Source organism: Pseudorca crassidens, chromosome 8, assembly GCF_039906515.1.
Source record: "Pseudorca crassidens isolate mPseCra1 chromosome 8, mPseCra1.hap1, whole genome shotgun sequence".
Classification (NCBI taxonomy): domain Eukaryota; kingdom Metazoa; phylum Chordata; class Mammalia; order Artiodactyla; family Delphinidae; genus Pseudorca; species Pseudorca crassidens.
The window spans coordinates 48,210,028-48,238,004 of NC_090303.1; the positions used below are offsets into that span (position 1 = coordinate 48,210,028).

At 36.7% G+C, this 27,977-nt stretch overlaps 2 protein-coding genes across 10 annotated transcripts in view; one reads left to right on the forward strand and one right to left on the reverse strand.

The window, feature by feature from the left end:
• The window catches only part of SLC25A13 (solute carrier family 25 member 13), a 296,284-nt gene that overhangs the window by 207,310 nt on the left and 60,997 nt on the right, over window positions 1-27,977 (forward strand). For 3 of the 4 annotated variants that reach the window (XR_010945512.1, XR_010945511.1, XR_010945513.1), the window contains exons 19-23: window positions 2,186-2,325; window positions 6,816-6,930; window positions 17,808-17,907; window positions 20,299-20,393; window positions 26,414-26,605. The gene's annotated coding sequence lies outside the window, so the exon portion shown is untranslated. Of the gene's footprint in view, window positions 1-2,185; window positions 2,326-6,815; window positions 6,931-17,807; window positions 17,908-20,298; window positions 20,394-26,143; window positions 26,189-26,413; window positions 26,606-27,977 lie in introns of those variants that run through there. The other variant, XR_010945514.1, reaches the window with a different exon arrangement.
• The window catches only part of DYNC1I1 (dynein cytoplasmic 1 intermediate chain 1), a 338,694-nt gene continuing 323,531 nt past the window's right edge, over window positions 12,815-27,977 (reverse strand). For 4 of the 6 annotated variants that reach the window (XM_067746359.1, XM_067746362.1, XM_067746358.1 and 1 more), the window contains one exon: window positions 12,815-15,660. In XM_067746359.1, coding sequence (XP_067602460.1) covers window positions 15,550-15,660 — 111 coding nt within the window. In that variant the 3' untranslated portion in view covers window positions 12,815-15,549. The remainder of the gene's footprint in view (window positions 15,661-27,977) is intronic. The other 2 variants (XM_067746363.1, XM_067746361.1) reach the window with 1 other exon arrangement.

Consider the following 27,977-nt stretch of genomic DNA (forward strand, 5'->3'; position numbering starts at 1 on the left):
GTTGAGCTATATCATTAAAACAGTTTTTATCAGTAAGTGTTAATTATTTAGAACTCATTCTCTGTTCTTCGCTGTCTTGACGTTTGTGTCCTTAGGAGCACGGTGGCGCGCTTCCCTTTAGAAGCTGCCGAGGACAACGGGAACTCTCTTTCGGAAGGGTTTGTTTTTAGCTAATGCATTAATTGACTCCAAAAAGTCCAAATGGAACACTCTGCTTTCATCTGCTGGGGTAACCTAATAAAATAATGTTGTTTGTTTTTAGATTCCCGGCTGTTAAGGGGGGTTTGCTCAAGGCAAAACCACAGTCCCCTCGAATAACTTTAGAAGGAGAGTTAAGAAGACACACTAATTGTGCCTGTCTGAGGTTTGCTCCTTCGAGGGCCCAGACACACCCCTTGCACACTGGTCTGGCCACCAGGGCTCCGGTGCCCACTGCTGAGTTGATTCCATTGGACAGGGCTCCTGCCCCTTTGGAAGATGCTTGATTTTGCTGTGAGCAGTTCTTAAGGGGATTTAAAAATGGACTAAGCTCTCGGAGCAGACTTGGGCAAGCACGCTGTATATGCTATCTGTCTGTCCTACAGAATGGAGAAAGGGAAACACAACTTAATGAAAGAAGACTGATTATAACATGCTCCTTACTTCCCATCACCCCCTCCCCCATCCTTTGCTACGTAGCCAAGCTCTTGCTCTGGTGTCTTATTGGGCTGCTTTCAAATGAGAAGGGGACAAGTAATCCTGTGCCCCCCGCCCTGCCCCGGAGTTCTTTGGCCAGGAAGAACTCACTAAATATGAGTATTACATGCCAGGCATGCTCTCATTAAATCCTTCACACGTCCCTTGAAGTAGGTACTATTCTTTTCCCTGTGTCACAAATGAGGAAACCAAGACTCAAGAGACGTTAAGTATCTTGCTCATGGTCTCAGCTAGCAAATAAGAATGCTAAGATTTGAATCCAGGTCTGATGGCCCCCCAAGCCCTGTTCCATATGAGGATTTCTCAACAAAACTCAGTACAGGAAGTTTTTATGATAGTCTATGCCCAGAATTTCTTATTGTCCCCTGGTTCTCAGTATCAGATGTATCATTCCTAGCTTAGAGTAGAAGGGAAGGGTGATCTCAGATTATTTACCATTGTAAGTGCATTTGCTATCAGAGAATTCCACAGCCTGAGGACCTGGTGAATCCTGACAAGCCTTTTGAGGTTCATCTTAAACTATTTTACAGCCTATTAAAGTCAGTAAAGAGAGAATTAAGGTAAACTTGAAGTATTTGCCCCACCGGTTTAAAATTGGAAGGTAACGTGGAAAAAGCAGAGATAAATTTACAAACTGTTACAGTGCAATGTGATATGACGTGAACTGAATTGGACCATCTTAAAAATCTGTACTATAATTAGAAAATGACGTTCTTCAACAAAAGTTGGAAATAATGGAAAACCAACTTAAAAGTAAATATCTATGGGTACTTGGCTTCAAAGTGTGTCTGGAGGGAATGGAGACAGTTTACAGAATGTGGGATTTGCTGGAATTACTTTTGGACATAAAATATCCATCACGCCTAATGGTGGAAAAGCCTTACTCTATTCCCAACAAGTTACCTGTTATCCCTAAAGTTAAAGGCGGATATCTACCACTGCGTTTTGCTGCCCCCTCACCCATTCTTAAATAAATGAAAGCAAATTACTGACTAACCCACACCAAAAATTTATAGCATTTTTTTTCCTGGACAAAAGGGATAAAATATATATATATATATATATATATATAAAATATACACATACACATATAAATACATATATATAAAAACATAAATACATATACATGTGTGTGTATATATATGTATATGTGTATTAAAATGTCATATTCCTTTTTCAAAAGACTGATATATTTCAAAATGTGAATTTCTGTTTTGAAGCAGAATTTACCTATGTAAGTTCTAAGTATACAGATATGCTTTATCAGTTTGAGAATTTATGGAGAATTAGCCACTCCATGTAAGAGGCTGCTTTTTTTCTGATGACCTCTTCATTTGGGCCAGCTCCAGTGTTATAAAAAGCTTACACTCTGTTAGAGTAACATAAGAAATAAGAAAGATTGGGGATAGCGGAAATTGAAACAGGCATTCTTTTTTCTTCTGAAGACAGAAGTGAAGCGATTGCCCATGTTTGTTGAATTTTATTACAGTGAAAGCAGAGATTTCTCCACACTTTCGGTCTCAGCCTTTGTCCAGCCTCACTATGCAGTGTATGCATCACCTTCTGAACTAAAGAAGCAGTTCACACTTGACCTAGAACTTCAAGTTACCTGTGACCACTACTTATAAAGTAAGTGACTTCTTTCTTTTTTTAAATAGTTTGTCTGAGAGTGAAAGTAGAGAAACCATCATTTCTGTCCTTTTCTGGGACTTGAAATTAAGTGTGGCATTTTTTCCTTTTACTCCATTTAGAAAGTGTCTTGATTGGCTTAATAACTAACCCTTCTAACACCACACATATCTGGCTAAGTTATTACAAATTATAATGGCATTTGACATGAGTTGGTTATAAAGGATAACCACTATCTTTTATCAAAGCTGTCTAACAAATTTCAAAATAATCATTATTTTCAGGGCCCTGAAGTAATTATTAAATAAATGCTTTAACCTCTATAGACAGTAAACTCTAGTTTACTTTTTTCTACCTTAAAAATTATACCTTTGGGAGATTTCTGCTTCTGGCCATGATGGAATAGTAGGGAAAACTAGAAAACTGGGTGAAACATATGACACAGTAGTTTTAAAACGTCAAATATGAGGCAAAATAGGACTGTGAACTCTGAGGTGGGAAAGGAAACACACAAGATGAGACCTACCATTGCACCAGCTTACTGCCTGGGCGCAGGTTCCAGACACTGTGCAGAGAAGGGGAACCAAGACAGGGCCCAGCCATCTCCCCGAATTGAAAAGCTGGAGCTCAGAAATCAGGGGGCCAAGATAGCTAGAATTTTAAGACAAACTACCAAACAGGAGGGAGCTGCTCTGAGAGCTCTGGAGTTTTGCAGAGTTCCCCAATCTTTGAGTACTGATCTGTGCATTTGTGGGAGGAAACGATAGCAAACTTGGGAAAGAACCACTGGAAAGGAAGAAGCAGAAAAATTCTGGAGTTCACAGAGAAGAAAGAGTTTGTGTTCCCACCAGCAGGAGTAGAAATTCCTCCATAATACATAGAACATCAGGTAGAATCCACAGAAAAATGTCATATTATGAATAGCACTAAATAAGAACTATGATGAAGGCGGCTCTGCCCTTAACAAAGCTTAAAAGCAGACCTCACAAAGATCTGATTCCAAGTAATTTAACTGCTTGTCAGAACACAATTTGATACTAATTCAAACAATATAACAAAAAAAGCCCACAACCCACTATAACAAATTTAATTAAAAACTCACCTATCATAATAAGGAAAATATAAACCATAAAAAAGTGAAAAAATCAACCAACAGAAATGTATATCATGATGAAGATGGTGAAAACAAATGATAAATAGAAAATCTTAAAAGTTGCCAGAGGAAAACATCCCATAACCTACAAGGAAGGATGATAATAAGAGAAGATTTCTACTTGGGAACTATTTAAGACAGAAAGCCAGAGTAACATCTTTAAGGTATTTAAAAAACAAGGCCAACCAATAAATCTACACCCAGTGAAAATATCTTTTGAAAACAAAGGCAAAATAAGGTAGATAACAAGTAAGAGAATTCACCGGGCAGCTAGAATTGCACTAAAGGAGATGTTAATGATAGGTCATCAGGCAGAACCAAAGTGATATCAGATGGAAATTTAGATCTATACAAATAAATGTAGAGTTCCAGAATTGAAAATAAATGGATAATTAACTTTTTAATTTTTAATTCCTTTAAAAGATAATTAAGTCTTTAAAGCAAAATCAATAATGATGTATTGTGAGTTTTATAGCATACATAGCAGTAAAATGTACAAAGAAGTAAAATGTAAAAAGAAGAAAAGAAAATGAAAATACACTGTCAAAAAGTTCTACTACTACTATACATGAAGTAGTATACTATTATCTGAAAGTAAAGTGTAGTAAGTAAAAGATGTATGTTATAAACCCCAGAGCACACTAGAAGATGAAAACCAAACAGATTTAGTTAATAAGACATTAGTGGAAACCTTAAAAAAAGAAAAATCCGAAAGAAGACAGGAAAAGAAGAAAAAATAAATAAAAAAACAGATGGAGTAAATAAAAAAGAGCAAGATGGTAGATTTAAACCTAACCATATTCATAATTACATTAACTGCAAATGGCCTAATCACTCCAATTAAAAGGTAGAGATCAGATTTGAGGGGGAAAAAAAAGCAAGGCCCACCTATATGCTATCTAAAGAAACTCACTTTAAATATAAAAACACAGATAGATGGGAAGTAACTTGACAGAAAAAGATATGTCATGTAATCACAGATTTCAAAAAAGCTAGAGTATGCTATGTTGATATCAGCCAAAGTATATTTTAGAAAGAGAACTAGTAGTAGGGATAAAGAAGAATATTTCATACCGATAAAGATGTCAATTTATCACAGAGACACAAAATCCTAAATGTATATGTACCTAATAACAGTGCTTCAGATACATGAAACAAAAACTAACAAAATTAAAGAATAGAAGAAACACAATTTTACTTCCAAATTTCAACACACTCCTCTTGATATAACAGGTAGAAAATCTACAGTATATAGAAAACCTGAACAAATTTATCAAATAATTGACCTTATTCATATTTATAGAACACTCCACTCAACATCAGCAGAATACACATTCTTCTTAAGTACACGATAAATTTTACCAAGATTAACTATAATCTGGGCCATAAAACAAGTTTCAATAAACTTAAGAGGATTGAAATCACACACATAACCTTCTCTGGCCATGACAGAATCAAACTGGAAAGGAATAACTAAAAGATACTTGGAGGGGCTTCCCTGGTGGCGCAGTGGTTAAGAATCCACTTGCCAATGCAGGGGACACGGGTTTGATCCCTGGTCCGGGAAGATCCCACATGTCGCGGAGCAACTAAGCCTGTGCGCCACAACTACTGAGCCTGTGCTCAAGAGCCCACGAGCCACAACTACTGAAGCCCGCACGCCTAGAGCCTGTGCTCTGCAACAAGAGAAGCCACCGCAATGAGAAGCCTGTGCACCACAACGAAGAGTAGCCCCCGTTTGCTGCAACTAGAGAAGAGCCCGCGCACAGGAACAAAGACTCATCGCAGCCCAAAATAAAAATTAATTAATTAAAAAAAAAGATACTTGGAAATTCCCCATATATCTGAAAAATATATAGTTCCAAACAACACTTGAGTCTACGAAGAAATCACGAGGATAATTAGGAAATATTTTAAACTAAATGAAAAGAATATAACATATCAAAAATTTTACAATGAAAAAAATATTTTACAATGCATTTAAAACAGTGCTTAGAGGAAAATATATACTATTAAGTGCTTACATTAGAAAAGATGAGAGTTCTCAAACAATTATCTCATTTTCCACCTTAAAGCAAGAAAAAGAAGAGCAAATTAAACCCCAAAGATGCAGAAGATAATAAAAAGCAGAAATCAATGAGATAGAAGACAGGAAAACAATAGAAAAAAACAGTAAGATGAAAATGTTTCTTTAAAAAAATCCCCAAATTTAGAAACCACTAATAAGACTGATCAGAAAAAGACAAAAACAAAATAACAACAAAAATAACAACTAATGTGATTAAAAGGGAATGCTATGAACAAATTTATGCCAATAAATTAAACTACATAGATGAAATAGATTTCTTGAAAGATATATACTAGCAAAGTCACTGAAAAAGAGATACTGTTACTATTTCAATAATCAAATTCTTAGTTAAAAACTCTTGTCCCAAAGAAAAATCCAAGCCTAGATGCACATAAAAGGGACAATCCCTTATGACCAAATAGGGTTCATCACCAGAATATAAGTTAGGTATAACACTAAAAAAATATATACTATACTGATTAAAAAGAAAAATCATGATTTAAATTAGATTCAGAAAAAGAATTTGGAAAAATTCAACACCCATTTAAAAAAAAAAAACTCACAAGCCAGAAATAAAAAGAAATGTAATCTGATAAAGGGCATCTACAAAAAAAAAAGCTATAGCTAATATGATACTTTACGTGAATGATTCAATGCCCTAGGCAGTGCAACATGATAAGAAATAAATAAATAAATAAATAAATACACTGGGGAAAAAGAAGTAGAACAGTATTCAACTGCATATGAAGAAAATTTTAAGAAATCTACATAACATTAATTAGAAGTAGTAAATGAATTTAGCAACACCACAAGATACAAAGTATATAAAAATCCACTGTATTTCTATATAGTACCAACAGTATCTGAAAATAACATTTTAAATATTTAAAAAATGGGGAAATAATAGTCTTTTCTACAAATGTTGCTGGAAAATTAACTATGCATATACATAAAAATTAACCTTAGCCCACAACCACACCATACACAAAATTAATTAAAGATGCATCATACACATAAATATGAGTTTAAACTATAAATATTTCATAAGAAAACATAAGAGAAAATCTTTATCTTATCTGTCAAAAAGTTCTATTTTTGCCTTGGATTAGGCAAAAATATTTTAGATGAGTCAAGATTTTAGAAAACATTCTTAATGAAGAAAGCACTGTCAAATTGGAATTCTATATCCAAAAAAAAAAAAACCTTCATAAATAAAGGCAAAATAAAGACATATTTAGACACACAAAAACTGAAATTATTCTCTTGCAGAATCTTACTACTGGATATGCCAAAAGAATTTCATTGGTTGAAGAGAGATAACATGAAATGGAAAGCCCAGATCTCCAGAAAGAAATGAAGAGAACCAGAAAAGAAAAATGTGAAAGTAAGTAGTTTTTAAAACCTTTTAGAATTATCTTTATTTTATAAATACTTCTAATTCATAAAACACTATTCACTGAAGTAAAAATAATAGTGTATTGTGGGATTTATAGAAAATACAGAAGTAAAATACATGACAACACAGGAACAAAGGACAGAGAGAAGGTAAATGTATTATTCTGTTACATCATTTGAAGGTAGTCTGTTAGTAGTTAAACATGCATACTGCATTCTTGTGAAACCACTAAAAAGAATAAAGGTCAATAGATGAACTGTAATGCAATACTAAGAATTACTTGGACCATCAAAAAGAAGGCAGAGGGGAAGAATAGAAGAACAAAGAATGAATGGGATCAATAAAAAACATTTACTAAAAAAAATAAATAATAAAAAACAATTACTAATACAAAATAAAAAACCATGCCAAAAATTACATTAATTGTACATGGACTAAATCCTCCAATTAAAAGGCAGAGACTATTAGACTGTATTTAAAAAAAAAAGAAAGAAGGACCCAACTTTAAGCTGTTTACAAGAAACACACTTCAAATATATAGACTTAAAAAGATTAAAAATAAAAGGGTGGGAATGACATCAGCCAAAATGGCAAACTAAAAAACTCCAAATTCTGCCCTTCCATAAAAGCAATAAAAAACGGGCTGAAAGTCAAAATCAACTCTTGTTCTTGAACTCTGGAAATTAACCAAAGACTTGCATCAACTAAGGGAACACTGACTGAAGAACAACCCGGATTCTCTGAAAGAATCATGAACTTTGTGTCATTTTAACTTACTCTAGTCCCATCCCCCCTCTGTAGTCCAGCAGCAGCTCTGAAAATAACAGCTCACATTCCCAGTACGACAGGAAGCAGAAAGTACTTCATTCACAAAGGATTCTAATTATTTGTTCTGACCTGTCTGGTTCCTCCCTGGTAGACAAAATACATGTCTTTATTGCACCTAACTTGGAACTGGTGTAGTACTAAGGCTGCTTCCTGATGTGGGGGTATTTGTCCAAAACATTCACAGGCTGATATCCTAGTTGCTGCTGGCTGAGGTAATAAATAACAGTTAAGACAATCAATAGACTAACAAAAAACTTGAGAGGACAGGCTAGGGAATGAGATCTTTGAGGGCTATGAATAGCTCTGACATACCCCTGGGAATCTGGACAAACACACACACACACATACTCAGAACTGTGCACGTGCTCAGGAAAGTCCTAAGAAGGCCCTAAGATCTCACCTCCTGTTGACATTGAGGCTCTGTAGAAACCGGAAGTGAAGGCCAATGCAGAATTGTAAACTGCCTGGCTGATAGGTGACGATGCACCTCAACAGAGAGACATACAGAGTCCTTTGCCATAGACTAGAAGAGTTTTTTGGCTCCAGGCATGTAAGGAGCCAATCATTAGCTAAACATTAAATTAACAGAGACTTCAGAGGCTGCACATACACAGAATACAGACTGCACAGAATTAGTTCAGAAAATTTGGTAAATAAACAACAATTGCAATAAGCAGCAACAACAAATCCTGTGGAGGGAAAAAATCTGATTTCCAGAGTTGCACATTACAGTATTATAATTACTGGATATATTACAATATTAAGTTTTCAACAACAAAAAAGTACACATGCAAAAAAATAACAAAGTATGGCATATACAATGGAAAAAAGTCAATAGAAACTGCCTGAGAAAGCCCAGATATTGAATTTTTCTAGACAAAGACTTTAAATCAGCTATTATAAATATACTCAATGAATTAAAGGAAACCATGTCTATAGAATGAAAGGAGGGGACTTCCCTGGTCGTCCAGTGGTTAAGAATCCTCTTTCCAATGCAGGGGACGCGGGTTCGATCCGTGGTTGGGGAACTAAGATCCCACATGCTGCGGGGCAACTAAGCCTACATGCCGCAACTACTGAGCCCGCATGCTCTGGAGCCTGTGCGCCACAACTAGAGAGAAGCCCGTGCACCACAACAAAAGATCTCGCATGCCGCAGTGAAGATCCCATGTGCCACAACTAAGACCCGATGCCAAATAAATAAATATTTAAAAAAAAATAATAATAATAAATTAAAAATTTTTAAAAAAAGAATGAAAGGAAAGTATGAAAATGATGTCTCACAAAATAGAAAATATCAATAGATAGATACTATAAAAAGAAGCCATGTAGACATTTTGGAGTCAAAAAGCACAGTAAATGAAATGAAAATTTCAGTAGGGAGCTCAATAGCAGATTTGAATAGGCAGAAGAAAACATGAAGAATCAATTGAAAGTATGCAGTCCAAAAAACAAAAAGAAAAAAGATAGAAAATTTAAGAGACCTGTGGGACACCATCATGCATGCCAACATACACACAATGGAAGTTCTAGAAGGAGGAGACAGAGAAAGAGTAAAAAGAATGCTTGAAGAAATAATGGCTAAAATTTTCCCAAATTTGATGAAAAACATTAATTTATCCATTCAAGAAATTCCATGAAATCCAAGTAGGAAAAACTCAGAGATCCACACCTAAACACATCATAATCAAACTGTCAAAATCCAAAGCTGATGAAGGAATCTTAAAAGTTACAAGAAAGGGCTTCCCTGGTGGCGCAGTGGTTGAGAGTCCGCCTGCCAATGCAGGGGACACGGGTTCGTGCCCTGAGAAGATCCCACATGCCATGGAGTGGCTAGGCCCGTGAGCCATGGCCGCTGAGCCTGCGCGTCTGGAGCCTGTGCTCCGCAACGAGAGAGGCCACAACAGTGAGAGGCCCGTGTACCACAAAAAAAAAAAAAAAAAAAGTTACAAGAAAGAAGCAACTCACTTTATCTGGAAACATAGAGACCAAAAGGCAGTGGGATGAGATACTCAAACTGCTGAGGGAAAAAAAAAAAATTGTCAATGAAAAATTCAACTTCTGACAAAATTATTCTTCAGAGATAAAGGAGAAATTAAGACTTTCCCAGATAAGTTAAAAGCTGAAAGTTTATCCTAGCAGACCTCCCCTACAACAAATGCTAAAGGGTGCCCTTTGGGCTGAAATGAAACACTAGAGGGAAATTTCATAATAATAAAAGGGTCAGCTTATTAAGAAGATATAATAAACTTAATATGTATGTACCTAGTAACAGCTTCAAAATGCAAAAATAAAAATGGAGAGAACTAAAGAACAAGTAGGCAAATTCAAAACCATAAGTGGATATTTTAATATCTCCTTCTTGGTCACTGATAGAATACATAGAAAACAGTAAGATTATAGAAGATTGAAACAATACTCTCAGCCAGTTTAATCTATTTGACATTTTTAGAACCACATACCCAACATACAAAGAATGCACATTTTTTCAGGTGTACATGGAACATTGCCTAAGTTAGACCATATCCTGGCCCCTAATGGCACGTGCTAATTCTTGTAACTCTTTTGGTGTCTAGTCTCTTTACTCCTTAATAGGTCACATGTCCCCAGCCAGGTTATGCTGGGAGAGCCATCAGAGAGTGGTGTCAATCTGACCTGAAGAAGGTGAGAGGGAAAGAAGGGAGGGAGGAAAGGAAAGGAGGGAAGGGAAAGCAAAGATTAGTCTTAGACTGAAGTACAGTTCCGAGAAAGTTTTAGCAATGCTGGCAGGGAGTCCTTGAGAACTCCTTTGAGTTCTCCTCGGAGAACTCTTACATCTCCCAGGAACAGGCCTGCCTTACTATCCCTGGTATGCTCAGGCTTGGCTGACAAGCATGACATTGGTCAAACATGCTGGTGGATTTTAGAGCAAAGCAGCTGGAGCTGTCAGTCAATTATGTTCTTTGCAACGAGATCTTAGAGGCAAATTGTCATGGCTACCACATTCCATCTGGGACATCAGCTGGGAGAACCTGAATGGCTGTGGGCTGCCTGGGTATCTTTCTCTATATTCACATGGCCACTCTGTGATGAGCTTAGGCCTTTGTACAGCCTAGAGGTCTTAGGGTAGTTGCCCTTCTTACACAATGGCTTGGGGAATTAAGAGTGAGTGTGCCAAGAGACCCAGAAGGAAGCTATGTCTCCATATAACCTTGTCCTGAACCCCACATAGTATCACTTCCCACATATTCTATCATTACACAAGGTCATCCCAGGTTCATGATGGGGAAACACCACACAAGAAGTGGGAGACTGTCTTGGAGACTAGCTACCATGGTGGGATATACCCATACACAAGCTCTTATAATTCTTCATGTACCTATTACAAGTGACTGGCCTTAGCACTTTTCATAGTCCTCACTCACGGAATCATTCAGACTTTGGTCTATAACAGCTCATGGCTTATTGATTTGTTCTAAGGTTCTTTAGCATATGTTTGAGAAAATTTTTTCCCCAGTACTTTTCATTGGATTGCTTTTTAAAAAAATTTTACTATAGTTGATTTACAATGTTGTATTAGTTTCTGCTGTACAGCAAAGTGATTCAGTTATACATATACATATATTCATTCTTTTTTAGATTCTTTTCTCATATACGTTATCCCAGAATATTGAGTAGAGTTCCCTGTGCTGTACATTAGGTCCTTGTTGGTTATCTATTCTTATATGTAGTAGTGTGTGTCTGTTCATCCCACGCTCCTGATTTATCCCTTCCCCACCACGTTTCCCCTTTAATAACCATAAGTCTGTTTCTGTTTTGTAAATAAATTCATTTGTATCATTTTAAAAAAAATTAGATTCCACATATGAGAGATACAATATGATATTTGTCTTTCTCTGACTTACTTCACTTAATATGATAATCTCTAGGTCCATCCATGTTGCTGCAAATGGCATTATTTCATTCTTTTTTGTGGCTGAGTAATATTCCATTGTATATATGTACCATATCTTCTTTATCCATTCCTCTGTGAATGGACATTTAGGTTGCTTCCATGTCTTGGCTATTGTAAATAGTGCTGCAATGAACATTGAGGTGCATCTACCTTTTGGGATTATGGTTTTCTCTGGAGATATGCCCAGGAGGGGATTGCAGGATGATATGGTAGCTCTTTTTTTTTTTTAATTGGAGTATAGTTGATTTACAATGTTGTTTCAGGTGTACAGCAAAGTGAATCACTTATACATATACCCACTCTTTTTTAGATTCTATTTCCATATAGGTCATTATAGAGTATTGAGTAGAGTTCCCTGTGCTATACAGTAGGTCCTTATTAGTTCTCTGTTTTATACAGTTGTGTGTATATGTCAATCTCAATCTAGCTCTCCCACCATCTTACCCTGTGGTAACCATAAGTTTGTTTTCTACATCTGTGACTCTATTTCTGTTTTGTAAATAGGTTCATTTATACCTTTTTCTTAGATTCCACTATAAAAGCGATATATTTGTCTTTCTCTGTCTGACTTCACTCAGTATGACAATCTCTAGGTCCATCCATGTTGCTGCAAATGGCATTATTTCATTCTTTTTAATGGCTGAGTAATATTCCACTGTGTATTTGTACCACATCTTCTTTATTTCTCTCTTTACCTATTTCTATTTCTCTAAATGTCCATCGATGGACATTTAGGTTGCTTCCATATCCTGGCTATTGTAAATAGTACTGCAATGAACATCGGGGTGCAGGTATCTTTTCGAACCATGTTTTTCTCTGGATATAGGCCCAGGTGTGGGATTGCTGGATCATATGGTAGCTCTATTTTTACTTTTTTAAAGAACCTCCATACTGTACTCCATAATGGTTGTACCAGTTTACATTCCCACCAACAGTGTAGGAGGGTTCCCTTTTCTCAACACCCTTTCCAGCATTTATTGTTTGTAGACTTTTTGATGATGGCCATTCTGACTGCTGTGAGGTGATACTTCACTGTAGTTTTGATTTGCATTTCTCTAATAATTAATGTTGAGCATTTTTCAGGTGCTTTTCCTTTTTTAAGATTAGCCATTTGTTTTTTTGTTTGCTTTTTTTTTTTTTTTTTTTTGGCTGTGTTGGGTCTTAGTTACAGCACGTGGGATCTTCATTGCGGCATGTGGGATCTGTCATTGAGGCAGGCAGGCTCTACGTTGTGGTGTCTGGGCTTCTCTCTAGTTGTGGCATGCGGGTTCCAGAGCGCACAGGCTCAGTAGTTGCGGCGTGCAGGCTTAGTTGCCCCACAGCACATGGGATCTTAGTTACCTGAGCAGGGATCAAACCCACATCCCCTGCATTGGAAGGTGGATTCTTTACCACTGGACCACCAGGGAAGTCCCTCATGTGTTTTTAGACCATCTGTGTGTCTTCTTTGGAGAAACATCTGTTTAGATCTTCTGCCCATTTTTTGATTGGGTTGTTCTTTTGACATAGAGCTGCATGAGCTGTTTGTAAATTCTGGAGACTAATTCCTTGTCAGTCACGTCATTTGCAGCTATTTTCTCCTAGTCTGTAGGCTGTCTTTTCATTTGGTTTATGGTTTCCTTTGCTGTGCAGAAGCTTTTAAGTTTAATTAGGTCCCATTTGTTGATTTTTGTGGGTTTTTTTCCATTACTTTAGGAGGTGCATCCAAAAAGATGTTGCTGCAATTTATATCAAAGAGTGTTCTGCCTATGTTTTCCTCTAAGAGTTTTACAGTGTCTGGCCTCACATTTAGGTCTTTGATCCACTTTGACTTTATTTTTGTGTATGCTGTTAGAGAATGTTCTAATTTCATTCTTTTACATGTAGGTGTCCAGTTTTCCCAGCACTGCTTATTGAAGACACTGTCTTTTCTTCATTGCATATTCTTGCTTCCTTTGTCAAATACTAATTGACCATAGGTGCATGGATTTATTTCTGGGCTTTTATACTGTTCCACTGATCTATATTTCTGTTTTTATGCCAGTACGATACTGTTTTGATGACTGTAGCTTTGTAGTATAGTGTGAAGTCAGGGAGCCCAATTCCTCCAGATCCGTTTTTCTTTCTCAAGATTATTTTGGCTATTGGGGGGTCCTTTGTGTCTCCATGCAAATTAAAAAATTTTTTGTTCTATTTCTGTGAAAAATGCCATTGGTAATTTGATAGGGATCGCACTGAATCTGTAGATTGCCTTGGGCAGCACAGTCATTTTGACAATGCTGATTCTTCCAATCCAAGAACATGGTATATCTCTCCATCTGTTTGTGTCATCTTCGATTTCTTTAATCAGTGTCTTATAGTTTTCAGAGTACAGGTCTTTTGTCTCACTGGGTTGCTTTTAAACGTATTTTAGATATTCATATTTTAGCTTTAAAAATTTAATGTTTTTCAATATTAACACACTGTATAGCACTTAGAGAAAAGCATATCATTATTTCAAAATTAAAAGAAATCTCATAGCTCAAGGAATCCCTACCAACAAAGCACCATGGAAATTCTCTTCCTGAAAAGCCAAAGACTGTCTTCAAATGTTTTTCATGACTCAGCCACTATTTATTTTCATTCTCTCTAGGCAAGAAATGACCTTTTGAAAAAACAAAATCCTATAAAGTTGTTTAGACATATTTCCTAGTCCAACAGTAATAAATGTAATTTTCTGGTATAAATTAAAAAATAATGAAATGTGTGGAACAGTTGGTATTTGTTCATCTTAACCTGTTCTTCCTACTCCCAACACTTGAAATAGTCTTTGGGTTAGAGTGGCTCTGGCGAAGGAGACAAGAAAACGCTTTCCAGAAATAGCACACACGTTCCTTCATAAAAATAAAACCAGAGTCTTGGTTTAAGTCCAGCCAGGTTGGCTGCCTATAAATTCATTATCAATCTTTAACACGGCCCTAATGTATCTCCCCTACCCGCTGGCCACAGCAGAATTTTAATCAGGCAGTTCCCAAGCAAAGGATTTATCCACACTAGAGCAGACCTGGTTTGGAACATTTTATTGGCAATACTGGTGTCATATTTAGGAACCACAGACTTTTGTCAGACTGGGTTAGCTTGAATGACAAATATCAATGATCAACTATATTTGAAATATTGTTAAAGTACCTAGAAATAATAGGCATTAAAATTCATTCCATTCACTGCAACAAACCTCTAAAGATTTCATGTCCTCAGTGGAACCGGCATACTGTAATTGTTATTTGGAACTTAATGTAACCTCAACAGCAACAGAGAGACAATGCAGTCCTCTCATTATGCACATGCTCTAGGATCGTTTATTTTAATGCTTTCAAATAAATATGTTCCATGCAGCACACCACAATAAATAAGGAGCAGCAATGTTCTTCTAGTAAATCCATTCATAATGTGAGTCACCGTGTAAAACGCCACATCTCAAGTCTTTGGCCCTGTACCATAGCATGACACCACATCTGCACCTAATCATATCTGGCTTCATATGGATTTAATAGGACTATGCCAGAAGTGCGTGTAAGCACAAATTTAACCAGAGGTTTCCAGCTATTAAATACAGCTACTAAGTAGTTAAAAGGCAACAACTCAACGCAAAAAGGCTCCTACCTCCCCATCCCCACTTTTGAGACAGAAATATAAAGACAGAAATGCTCTGGCAAATTTCAGGTCAGTGGACAGTATACATCTGGAATACTTGGAGCAAAGCTGGCACAACATGGCACCCAAACGGTCACGGCAATACTGATACTGAATGGACACTGAATACAAGCGGACTTGATGACTGCAGATGCTGAGCTCTAGAAGGTCAAGGTGGGGACGGCTCATTTCCACTAGGCAGATAACTCAACGGTGCCTTCCTCCTCGCTGTCAGCTCTGTTCGCACGAATCTCCACGAGCGTCCTGGCAAATCGGGTCCACTCATCATTGTGGGGAACTGCAAGCTGCAAAACAAATTAACGGAAAATGGTGAACAAGATACCTTTCATGCTGAAAGCCTTGAAGCCTGCATGATTGTTCTTCTTGAAACAGATGATTCCCTTGGAATGTAAGGAAATCAGATAGTCTTCCTTGAATCAGATCTCTGAAGCGTTGCTCTTAAACTGGTAATTTAAGAGAATAATGTCACTCTCAAAAGCAAAATCGCACGTGGGATTTATAAAACATTAAAAATTTATGTAAACTATATAGTTCATACAGTATCCAAGTTAAAGCACTTGCAGTAAGAAGACCAGAATTACAGCGAACATGACAAAAACTGCATTACTAGGAATTTGAAATAACGGTGGTATTGTCTTCCTAAGTCGATGCTATTGATCCTTTTCTAAAAAGTGTTGCTAACGTGCCAATATATACATGACAAGAGTATAACTTACATATTCAAAGAAATCTTACTACTATAATATGACATTTTGGCTTTTCCAGCAAGATCGTATATGATGATGCCAATGAATAATAGTAACTAAGATTTACCAAGAGTTCTGCTCTAAGTACTTTACATGTATTCTACTTATTCCTCACAGCAATCCTATGTAGGATAATATTAGCATTTACATTTTACGAAAGGAGAAATTGAGGCACAGAAAGATTAACTCATCTTGCCAAGGTTGCATAGCCAGCAAATATCAGTGCCAATGTCATCTGGTTCCAGTAATTACAGGCTTAGCCAGTATGCTACACTGAATCACCAAAAAGAGGGGTTATAAAATTTCCCCAAAATATCTTCTCCTGTGCACAGTTCAGTAAGGAGAAAATTAACCCCACCTGACACAAACTGCATGTATGGATTTTTGTTAGGTGTTTTAAAGGATAATGATTTTTCTACATGGCATCTAAAAATGAATTGTCTAAAGGTATCATGCAAGTGTTTGGAATAAAAAAGAATTATTTGAAGATGAGAAGCAGGATCAAGTACAAGTCTGAATGGTTTTCATGTAATAAAATTTGTTTCGACTGTAGAGCCATTTTCTTGGAAGACTACCCTGTAAGATGATGTAATCCATCTACAGATACTAGTGCTACACATGCTATCCATATATTCCATAAACATTAATAACACACAATCATCCCAGTCAATATACATTTTCCAAAATAAAAAAGCAAATAAATCTAAACTTTGAGATCACTTTTACAGCTGAAAAATTTCTTACTATATCAAGCCAGACATTTAGGACTTTTTAATATTTATTTTTGGCTTCATTGGGTCTTTGCTGCTGTGTGCGGGCTTTCTCTAGTTGTGGTGAGCGGGAGCTACTCTTTATTGTGGTGCGCGGGCTTCTCATTGCAGTGGCTTCTCCCGTTGCAGAGCACGGGCCCCAGGCACGCAGGCCTCAGCAGTGGCGCAGGCTTAGTAGTTATGGCTCGCAGTCTCTAGAGCACAGGCTCAGTAGTTGAGGCGCACGGGCTTAGCTGCTCCGCAGCATGTGGGATCCTCCCGGACCAGGGCTCGAACCCGTGTCCCCTGCATTGACAGGTGGATTCCCAACCACTGTGCCACCAGGTAAGCCCCTAGAACTTAAAATTTTTATTACAGTTGATGATATCCTCAGATACGATCTATCCAAGACAACTTATTGGAGGGTGGCATCATCATCCTACAAAGTACCGTCCTTCAATTAGTGCTCTGTCCTGAGGTTAAATGTTTCAAGGATTTAATTCTGGAAATGATATACAGGTGGGAGAAGTAAGTTTATTTTTCTTTTAACAACTTTTTTTTGGGTACTTCTTTGTTATTTCTTATTTGGAGAAACGGAGTACTAACAAGAACTCTCATTTAGTCGTATGAGTGAGTTCTGGATGGTTAAGTACTTCCCTAGTTACTGAAATGAATCCAAATTCCTTTTTAGACAGTGACACAAGTTCACAACAGTCTTGAATGGCACTGTTACCCCTTTGCTCAGTTCATTTTCTCTACTTTGAGTTATTTTCCTATGCTCCACTATTCATTTTTCTCTTCAATTTTACAAAATACTGCACTGGGGAAATGAAGTCCTCAAATTATACAAAGAGCTAACAAAAAGTATGAGCAGGAAAAGGTTGGCAACGTATTTATATGAAAGAATAGGTCCACCCTTTCTTGTCTTTTCTCCAGCTCCTGACCAAGCCCTCCCAGAAAGAACCACAAAAACAAAACAAAAAGCCCAAGAAGATACAAAAGCGAATCCTGATAACATAACTTTTTCTCATATAAGGTGAGAATCAAGTTAAATCTAAAATGCCTCGTAACTTCATGTAACGTTAAATATTGGGGGAAAAAAGCAGATCTCACTAGTAAAAGTGATATACTCGAGGGGTTTGGCTTCTAAACGTTAACACTGTACTTATTATTGGTTAAAATGGCACAAATTTAAGTTACTATATGATACCATATGTAATGTTTTATTGATAGCAATGTATAGAAACTATACTAAAACAAAACAGGTCAATGTGTTTACATAGTTTCATGTAGTGGTAACGGCAAGACTTAAGAAACAACTCTAATAAAAATTATGAAACATTAAGGGTTGAATATGTGTCCAGATGCAGTCTGGGACAGAACTGAGTATCACTGATGACATATAAAATTGCACATCTAACTTTTCAAAGAAATTTTTTGGAAGTCTCGTTCCTTTATTTGTTAAAGAAATCAAAGTAGTAATTTTAATATTTACCATTAATAAAACAAAATTTAAAGGCTTTTGTAAGTAAAATCTTTGAGGTTTTTTTAAAAAAATTGAAGTATAGTTGAGTTAAAAATTGTTTCAGGTGTGCAGTAAAGTGATTCAATTATATATACTTCAGATTAGTTTCTATTTTATATTACTACAAAGTATTGAATATAGTTCCCTGTGCTATTCAGTAAATCTCTGTTGCTTATCTATTTTACATATAGTAGTTTCTGTCTGTTAATCCCATATTCCTAATATATCTCTTCCCACCCCCATCTTCCCTTTTGGTAACTGTACGTTTGTTTTCTATGCCAGTCTGTTTGTTTTGTATCTACATCCATTTGTATCATTTTTTAGATTCCACATATAAGTGATACTATGATATTTATCTTTCTCTGGCTTACTCCACTTAGTATAATAATGTCTAGGTCTGTCCATATTGCTGCAAATGGCATTATTTCATTATTTTTTATGGCTGAGTAATATTCCACTGTGTATCTACACCACATTTTCTTTATCCACTCATCTGTCAGTGGACATTTAGGTTGCTTCCATGTCCTGGCTATTGTAAATAGTGCTGCAATGAACATTGGGGTACATGTATCTTTTCCAATTAAGAGTTTTCATCTTTTCCAGATATATACCCAGGATTGCTGGGTATGTGGATTGCTGTGTGGGATTGCTGGATCATATGGTAGCTCTAGTTTTATTTTTTCTCAGGAACCTCCATACTGTTTTCCATAGTTGCTGCACTAATTTACATTCCCACCAACAGTGTAAGAAGGTTCCCTTTTCTCTACACCCTCTCCCAGCATTTAGTATTTTTTGCCTTTTTGATGATGGCCATTCAGACCAGTGTGAGATAATACCAAGTTGTGGTTTTGATTTGCATTTTTCTAATAGTTATGGATTTTGAACATCTTTTCATGTGCCTGTTGGCCATCTCTATGTCCTCTTTGGAGAAATATCTATTAAGGTCTTCTACCCATTTCTTTGATTGGGTTGTTCAGTTTTTTTGATACTGAGTTGTATGAGCCGTTTGTATGTTTTGGATTAGCCCCCTGTCAGTAGCAGCATTTGTAAATATTTTCTCCCATTCCATAGGCTGTGCTTTGCTGTTATAGAAGTTTAGGTCTGATTTGGTCCCATTTGTTTATTTTTGCTTTTATTTCTTTTGCTTGGGGAACTGATCTAAGAAAATATTGCTATGATTTATGTCAGAGGATGTTTTGCCTATGCTCTCTTCTAGGAGTTTCATGGTGTCATGTCTTATATTTAGTTCTTTAAACCATTTTGAGTTTTTGTATATGGTATGAGGGATATTGTAATTTCATTGATTTACATGTTGTCCAGCTTTCCCAGCCCCACTTGTTGAAGAGACTGTCTTTTCTCCATTGTATATTCTTGGCTCCTTTGTCACAGATTAATTGACCGTAGGTGTGTGAGTTTATTTCTAGGCTCTCTATTCTGTTCCATTGATCTATGCCTGTTTTTGTGCCAATACCATTGCTGTTTTGATTACTATTGCTTTGTAGTACAGTCTGAAGTCTGGAAGGGTTATGTCTCCTGCTTTGTTCTTTTTCCTCAGAATTCTGGGTCTTTTGTGGTTCCATGTACATTTCAGGATTTGTTCTACTTCTGTGAAAAATGTCATGGGTATTTTGACAGGGATTGCATTAAAGCTGTAGATTGCTTTGGACAGTATGGCCATTTAACAATATTAATTCTAATCCAAGAGCATGGATATCTTTCCATTCTTTGAATCACTTTCCTTTATCAGTGTTTTATAGGTTTTATATAGCATATACGTGTTTCACCTCCTTAAGTTTATCCCTAGGTATTTTATATATATATTTATATTATATAAATATATTTATATATATATAAAATAAATAAATAAATATATATACTTTTTTTTTTGGCTGCACCCCACAGCTTGTGGGATCTTAGTTCCCTGACCAGGGACGGAACCCAGGCCCTCAGCAGTGAAAGCACAGAGTCCTAACCACTCGACCACCAGGGAATTCCTGGTAGGTATTTTATATTTTTGATGCTATTTTAAATGGGATTTTTACTTTCTCCTTCTGATATTTCATTGTTAGTGTAAAGAAATGCAACAGATTTCTATATGTTAATCTAAGAATGAATTTTATCAAATTTAAAAGTTTCTGATAAAAATATACCCTACTGTGGAACTACTGCAATACATTTGACCTTTTCCATGGTGATGGAAATAATAGTACTATATTTGTCCTTAAAAATACAGATGCACCCTCAAAAAATGTTTCACAGTATTCTAACATATCTTGTCTTTTTGATCTGTGAAAGTTTCATTTAGGTTGGGAAAATATTAGAAGTTTGTTTTTTCTTTTTTAAATTGCTCTGCCAAGCATTTTCCTCTCTAGAATACCATAAACTTCACAGAAAAGTTCACTTGTTTTGGTTCACACACACAATATTCTTGATTAGAACAGGATGAGAACACAATTGCTTCTAGAAACTTAAATTTGTCTACCTCCTCCTATCACACTTTTTCATCTAGCTGACTATAAAAACAATCCAAGATCATCATAATGTTAGAAGGTGAGGTGCACACTGCCCCATTTTTAGAGTTAAATATCACCATCAGGAAGCACTTTAAGTATAATCTTAGCTTGAATGTGTATTCACAGGCTGTTTCCACACCCAAAGTAATAATTTTTGGCATCTGAATTACTTGTAGGTAAGACCAAACAGGTATCCTAACACACAAGACCACCACTCTTTTCATTTTACATCTTTGGCTGTAAACAGCATCTGTTTGGACAGAACTGTGTCCTTCTTACCCTTGGCAGTTCCCGACTCTTCTCACCTGGTTCTCTCTTATTAGAAATGTCTAGAAAATAAGTTCATGAGCATAAGTGCACCTGAAACTTTCTCTAGGAGACTTTTAATCCAATTTTACCTTAATCATTAAGTAGGATTAAAAAACTCTGCTCGTTTCTTTAAGAGAAAGACTGCTGTCATGCCCTTCTAACAAGCATATATATATCTATTCAATACTGATTTAGTCATCATGGACTTAGTACCAGCTATATGGCAGGCACTATGGTAGGACTAAAGATACAGTGATGAATCATTTTGGCATATGATGACTATAAATATTAATTATGGTGTTTTCTTAGGTCAAAATGTGTGAATACTGGTGTAGGTTTTTTTTTTTTTTTTTAAACTTTACTGATATTCAGAAAGTGAGTAGAGTAACCTAAAATTTACCTTCTTACAGTGATAACTGCAACGTTTCCTGGTATGTGTTGTGTGTCAAGCGAGTAGCAGGGAAGCAAATGGCATGTTAATGACATGGCTTCAGCATCTCTTCAGGTTTCTGTCAAGGCATTAAGGCTAAATCTAGACCATCACTATGGATTTTTTTCCCCCTGAAAATAAGTTTAGAATAATTTTCAAACAATTTAAATTTCTGATTGATAGGAAGAATATTCACAAGTGTCTAATGGTGATGAACAATTTCAATTAATTTAAAAAACATATTTGAGAAGCACTGTGAAGGAAATAGCCCATAGTTATATCAAGGGACTACCATAAAAAAGGGCCCGAAAAAATTGACCAGTATTGTCCTGAGTCAAATTGGATCTGGAAACATTTTGGGCCTTCAGATTCATCCACCAATGTCCACATCCTAGGTCAGAGGTGACTCAGATTCTTCTACTGCTTCACCCAGGGTTCACCACTCGCCAGTTTACCACCCCCCTTCGCAATTGGATGATTGTTTTCTAACTTTTTGCTAACTGTATAAAGCATTTTTGTGTCAAAAGCACTCAGGGAGCCAATTCCTGAGATAACAAAATCTTAGCTCTAAGAGTAGGTGCCTCTTATAGATATGATATGACCATACATTTACAGCCAAGGGAACTAAGGCCAAAGGTAGTTTGTGAAGCAGTAATTTGGCCCTAAGGAGGAGGTAAAATGAGCCTTAGATATGGACAGGAAACTTAAGTCCTGCTTTCATCTTGGTTACTGGCCATGGTCAGGCACTTAACCTCTCATTGCCTCAATTGTAAAATGGGGATGATGGTGTCTGACCCATTTATCAAAAGAGATGTGGAGAGGATGAGAAAGGTAATCTAAGTGAAGAAAGTACTATGAGTTCAACACAGAATAGTCATGCATTCTTGTTCTATGAACAGTTACTCAGATTGAACATGTTCCTAAAAATCACATATGTGAGTGGCATACGTATCAATTCGATATCATCTTTGTGGTTTTGCTTTAAGAATTAATTCTAATTTTGCTATGTGAGGACATTAAGAAGCAGACCTCTCTCTGACAGACAGGAAACAGAAGGACAGGGAGCTGAATGATTTGCTCAAGACCATGTAACTTACCGCATGTCAGTGTGGGCAATCAGGAGCCTCACCCCTTTAGGAAATGCCAGCATACCATGGCAGGCAGGTAATGTGTTTTGAGTCACCTGCTAAAAGATTCTAAATAGTTTTAATCTTCTAAGATTCCTGGAAGATGTAAAGGTCAGAAATAAAAAGGAAACGTGCAAAAGTTGTGGAAAAATTCATGAAAATTGATCGTTTTCATGCTCCCCCTTCATCCCCCTAGTTCTGAGGCTGTGTCATGGGTCTGCCTCCCACCCTCCTGAATGGAATGGAGTATGCCCCTAGATCCTGCCCTGCCCCATCCCCAAATAACTAATTAGGCTAACCACTGGGTGTCCTGCCTGGGCTTCCTGGGCTTCTTGTGTACCTAAAGGGAGGCACAGATTGCACAATAACTAGATTTTGAGAATGGAGCCAGGGTTGACTTTTTTCCACCTCAGACAGCACCCAGATGATATGGTTTCTTTCACAGCTCTGCCAATAATTTCCTGGGTGTCCTTAGGAAATGTATGTTTTCACTTCATTTGTGAGAAAAAGGAATTTTTCCACTAACTCCTAGGACCATTGTGAATATTAAACAAGATCTCCCCCCAAATATAAAAAGCTTAAGCTCAGTGTTTGGCACATTATAAACCCCAGATAAATGATGTTGTTCACCCTACATTTTTCCTTCTTAACGTTAATTCCCTCTCCTCCAATTTTTTTCCTTTTTTCGCTTCCTTACCTATTTTCTTTCTTCCATTTTCTTCTTTTCACCTACATAGAGCACTGCATTTTTTAGAAGTACACCTTAGATTTGATCATATTTGCTTTCTTAAGAACCCATACAAATCATTTCCTACATAGCTATTATTAAATGTATGACTGAGTTTCACGAACTGGGTGTGGGGAAAGGGTTCTTTCAGATCACAAGAAAAATCCTGTCAGAGGACGTTTTGTTAATTTAAAAATCAAATTCCAAGTATAATTATTCCTTGTAAATATACACACACACACATACACATGCATCTTTTTCATTTTTCAAATATGACCAATACAGCTTTGTCAAACTATTTAATTTTTTTTTATAAATTTATTTATTTACTTATTTATTTTTGGCTGCATTGGGTCTTCATTGCTGTGCATGGGCTTTCTCTAGTTGCAGCCAGCACGGGCTACACTGTGTCGTGGTGCACAGGCTTCTCATTGCAGTGGATTCTCTTATTGTGGGGCATGGGCTGTAGATGCATGGGCTTCAGTAATTGTGGCACGTGGGCTCAGCAGTTGTGGCTCGTGAGCTCTAGAGCTCAGGCTCAGTAGTTGTGGCGCACAGGCTTAGTTGCTCCGTGGCATGTGGGATCTTCCCGGACCAGGGCTCGGACCCGTGTCCTCTGCATTGGCAGGCGGATTCTTAACCACTGCGCCACCAGGGAAGCCCAAGCTATTTCCTTTTCATGGCACTTTCTATGGTGGGAGTCTACATTTTTAGCTCAAGTTGTAAGGCCTTGTAACCACTGAACATGCTGTTATAAAAATCAAATGACTTTTTATAACCAGGGTTAAGCACACAAATATCATGCATGTGTCCCTTTTTATAAGCACATGGCTAACCATTCTAAACAGTCCTCAGTCAAGCCTCCCTCATTTGTTAGTAATTTTAAAGGGTTTATAGTACCTAGCAGCTGATTTTAAATAGCTGCATTATCTGCAGTAACTCCTACCGCCCAATGCTGTATTTTTTATGTTAAAAGTATCTGTCTCAGGCACTGCCTAGTATAAAAGCAGGTTACTTTTTAAAAATATCTTGGATAATTAAGACAGAAAGGCATTCTGTAATTTCAGTGTGCCACGCTTAACGTATCTGAGAACCCAAGCAAATTGAAATGAGTAGGACTCCAGGTTTCAGGATGAATATTCCAGGATGTGTGGTTCGGCAGCATCTTTGTCATCTTTCAATTAAACGGAGTCATTAAAAAAAAAGTCTGAGACAATTACGTTAACCATGGATTCCAAAGAGATACACAATTCAGCTCCTGTATTAACCTAAAAATGAAAGTTTTCTTTAAAACGATATCTTACGAATTACCTTTTCACTGTAATGCACACTGATTTTTGTTGTTCTTGTTGCTAATGCATTTAAAGAAACCGTGGACGTGAACATGGGTTTCCACAGAACAACTGCTAAACCCTTCTAAGCTCTAAAAGCTTTTTAAAAAGTACAACTGTTAATGGCACCCCAATTCAGGAGATTGCGAACTTACCGGTGTACAAACACACATTTGTGTTCAGAGGAAGCCTGTATTTTTTAGGACACTTCCCTTTGCCACACACACAGAAGGAAGCAAAGCAGGAGGTCATAAGCAATGAAACAGCTGCCAGAACAGAACGAGACCAAGCTCCACTGTATTTAACTCTTGGGAGAGTCTAGCATCACTGGTAACAATGGATGAAACCACGAACCAAAATTCCAAGCCAGAATGCAGTATACAGAGCGCATAAGTATACTACAGTGCTCCACCACGAAAAGATATACTGTGTGGTAACTTAGTATTTAGAGAAGTCCAGAAAGTAGAAGTTACATTAGTCTCCATTCTGTAGCATCTGCTGTTACCAGTAGGTCAAAATTTCTGTGAAATTTAGCATCATGCTAAGCTATGGTAGTCTGATGATATCTGATTATTTTTTGGTTAAGAAAGAGTTTCTTTTTTCTGAAAATCCTATCTAAGGGAACCCTCTATCCACCCATGAAGCTTGAGATCTTTCTGCTAAAGTTCTCTTCCTAGTATCTTTAAATGAGTGTTTGCCTTTATAGCATGTTTGTCAGAACAATACTTTTAAAAAATCCATTACCACCCAATTAAGGAAAAAGATTAAGTTAGGACATAAAAGTCAAAAGTAAACAGTAACAAATACGAGTCTATATCAATTTCAATAAGCCAGCAAACACTGAAGGAAATAATTTTAAACATTATTCTTAAAAAGTGAACATTTAGAACTATTCTTCATGTTAAAATTTAGCATCATGGGAAGTGTGGCAAAATTCTGAAGTTTTTACCTGAGGGGGGAAAAACCCACACAGCTGAAAAAGAGTTAATTCACTATGGCTTAAAGATGACCTTGTTCACATCTGTATCAAAATCTTGTCACTCTCTTTTCTTTAGAAATGTCTTCAGCATTATTTTTCTATTATTTAGAACAATCTATTTCTCTGTCCAAAAGATGGAAAAAATTGCTAAAAACTTTGGCTGGTGGGCAACAATGGAAAATAAACTTTTTAAACTTCACCACCATTCTTTGTCCATAACACAAAAGATCAAGAAACTGACAGGGAAATGAAAAAGCATATGCTACTCAAACTGATCTCTCATACCAGCTGACTAAACATATATCCTTTCTCTTTCTGATATTTACTATAGGTTTTCTAGTAAATTTCTAGCAACCACTGCATCTAAGCAGTTTTGACAAAAAGAAGGCTTATTGCTAAACATCTTAAAAACATTTACCAAGGCAATAAAAGAAATGTTATTCCCTCCTACTGAATGTTTGGGCATAAAAGAGGTATTTTTATAATGTAGTTCATGATTTACCATATCTATAGTGTCCAAAAAAAGCAAAATGAAAAAGAAGCATTTTTCCAGTGGTTTGACGACTATTTGAATAAACTGTTCCCCTTCTGTTACCTCTAGTGACCAACTGCTCACTTTTAAAAGCAACGGGGGGGCTTCCCTGGGGGCGCAGTGGTTGAGAGTCCGCCTGCCGATTCAGGGGACGTGGGTTCGTGCCCCGGTCCAGGAGGATCCCACATGCCGCGGAGCGGCTGCACCCATGAGCCATGGCCGCCGAGCCTGCACGCACATCCGGAGCCACACAAAAAAACGGTAAAAGCAAAGGAGGGGAGAGTGACTGGGATAGAGACTGGAGAGGAAGGACAAGCACTCTTTTCTAAATATATTTTCTATGTATCTTTTACCATGCAAATATAGTCAAAGGATTTATCTATAGCCAATGTGGAGGCTGCCCTCTGAACGCTTCACACCATTAAGCTTTTCCTTAACCTTCAACTTTCACATGTGAAACATTCATTCACCGAATTATTTACTGAGTGCCTGTTATGTGCCAGGCACTGTGCTAGGCCAGGTTATCCTGTTCAGATAGACAACTGGCAAGTACCTATGTTTCTGTGGATGTGGCACTCTAAAATCAGAAAAACTCTACTGAGGAATGTGATAAGCCAAAGGAGGGCTGCCAGACTGATTTTTTCCCCTCAGTCAAAGGGTGCCTAGTTCTTAGGATACTAGAAGATGTTCAGTTTTTTCCTAAGGGTTTTTAATGCCAAGACAAGTAAAAATAGAAGATCCTGTCTAAATGTTGAGGACAAAGATCTCGGGGAATGGACCACGATCAGCTTTATCGGCCAGCCTAAAAAGTAAGAGTGCAAACTTTCTTCTACAATGTTAAGCTCTGACATTCCCTAAATGGTTGATCAATAATTCATGTTTTAAAATGGGAAAGATGGTCTGATAGCTGACATTCTCAAAAATTCATGCAGACCTTCCTTGAAAGTAGAATAGAATGATTCATTCACTTCCTCCCTTTGCAAGTCCAGCCTGTATGGCATATAAATATTTATACATCAACATGTATAGGCAGATATTTGATTTCATATTCTATTTTAGATATACCAATAGTAACACACATACTCGCAGAAGAAACAAATAACTTCATTTCTATACAGGCCAGTGTTAATCTAGACTCACATATGATTGAAGCAGCTTCATGCTCGGGCTGGTCTAAGCTGTGATTTGAGGCTACCGTTCTAAGCAGTAATTTTTCAAGATAAAGTTTAGCAGTTTTGAAATTCTAAAACTAAACACAATTTTGTTAGACATAAAAAAAATTAACACTATAATTAATGACTGCTTCAAAATCCAAACTGCTATTGAAGACGACAGTTTGAAACCACAGAAGAATCATAAAGATGATTAATTATACAAACTGATACTTGTTTCAGAAGGTTTATAGTCAAAGACCATTTATCACCAAAATGGGAATATATTAATTTCATTGAATATTGCAGATTACTCTGCACACATTTGGTTTTTATAAAATTAGATATTAGTGTTTTCACTTAATCAACTACTCCATAATATATAAAAGTCATTAAGTATTATCAATTCAGAAAAAAGTGGCTTGAAAATATATTTAAATCCATTTTTATACACTAATGCTACCTGAATAAGCACACTATTT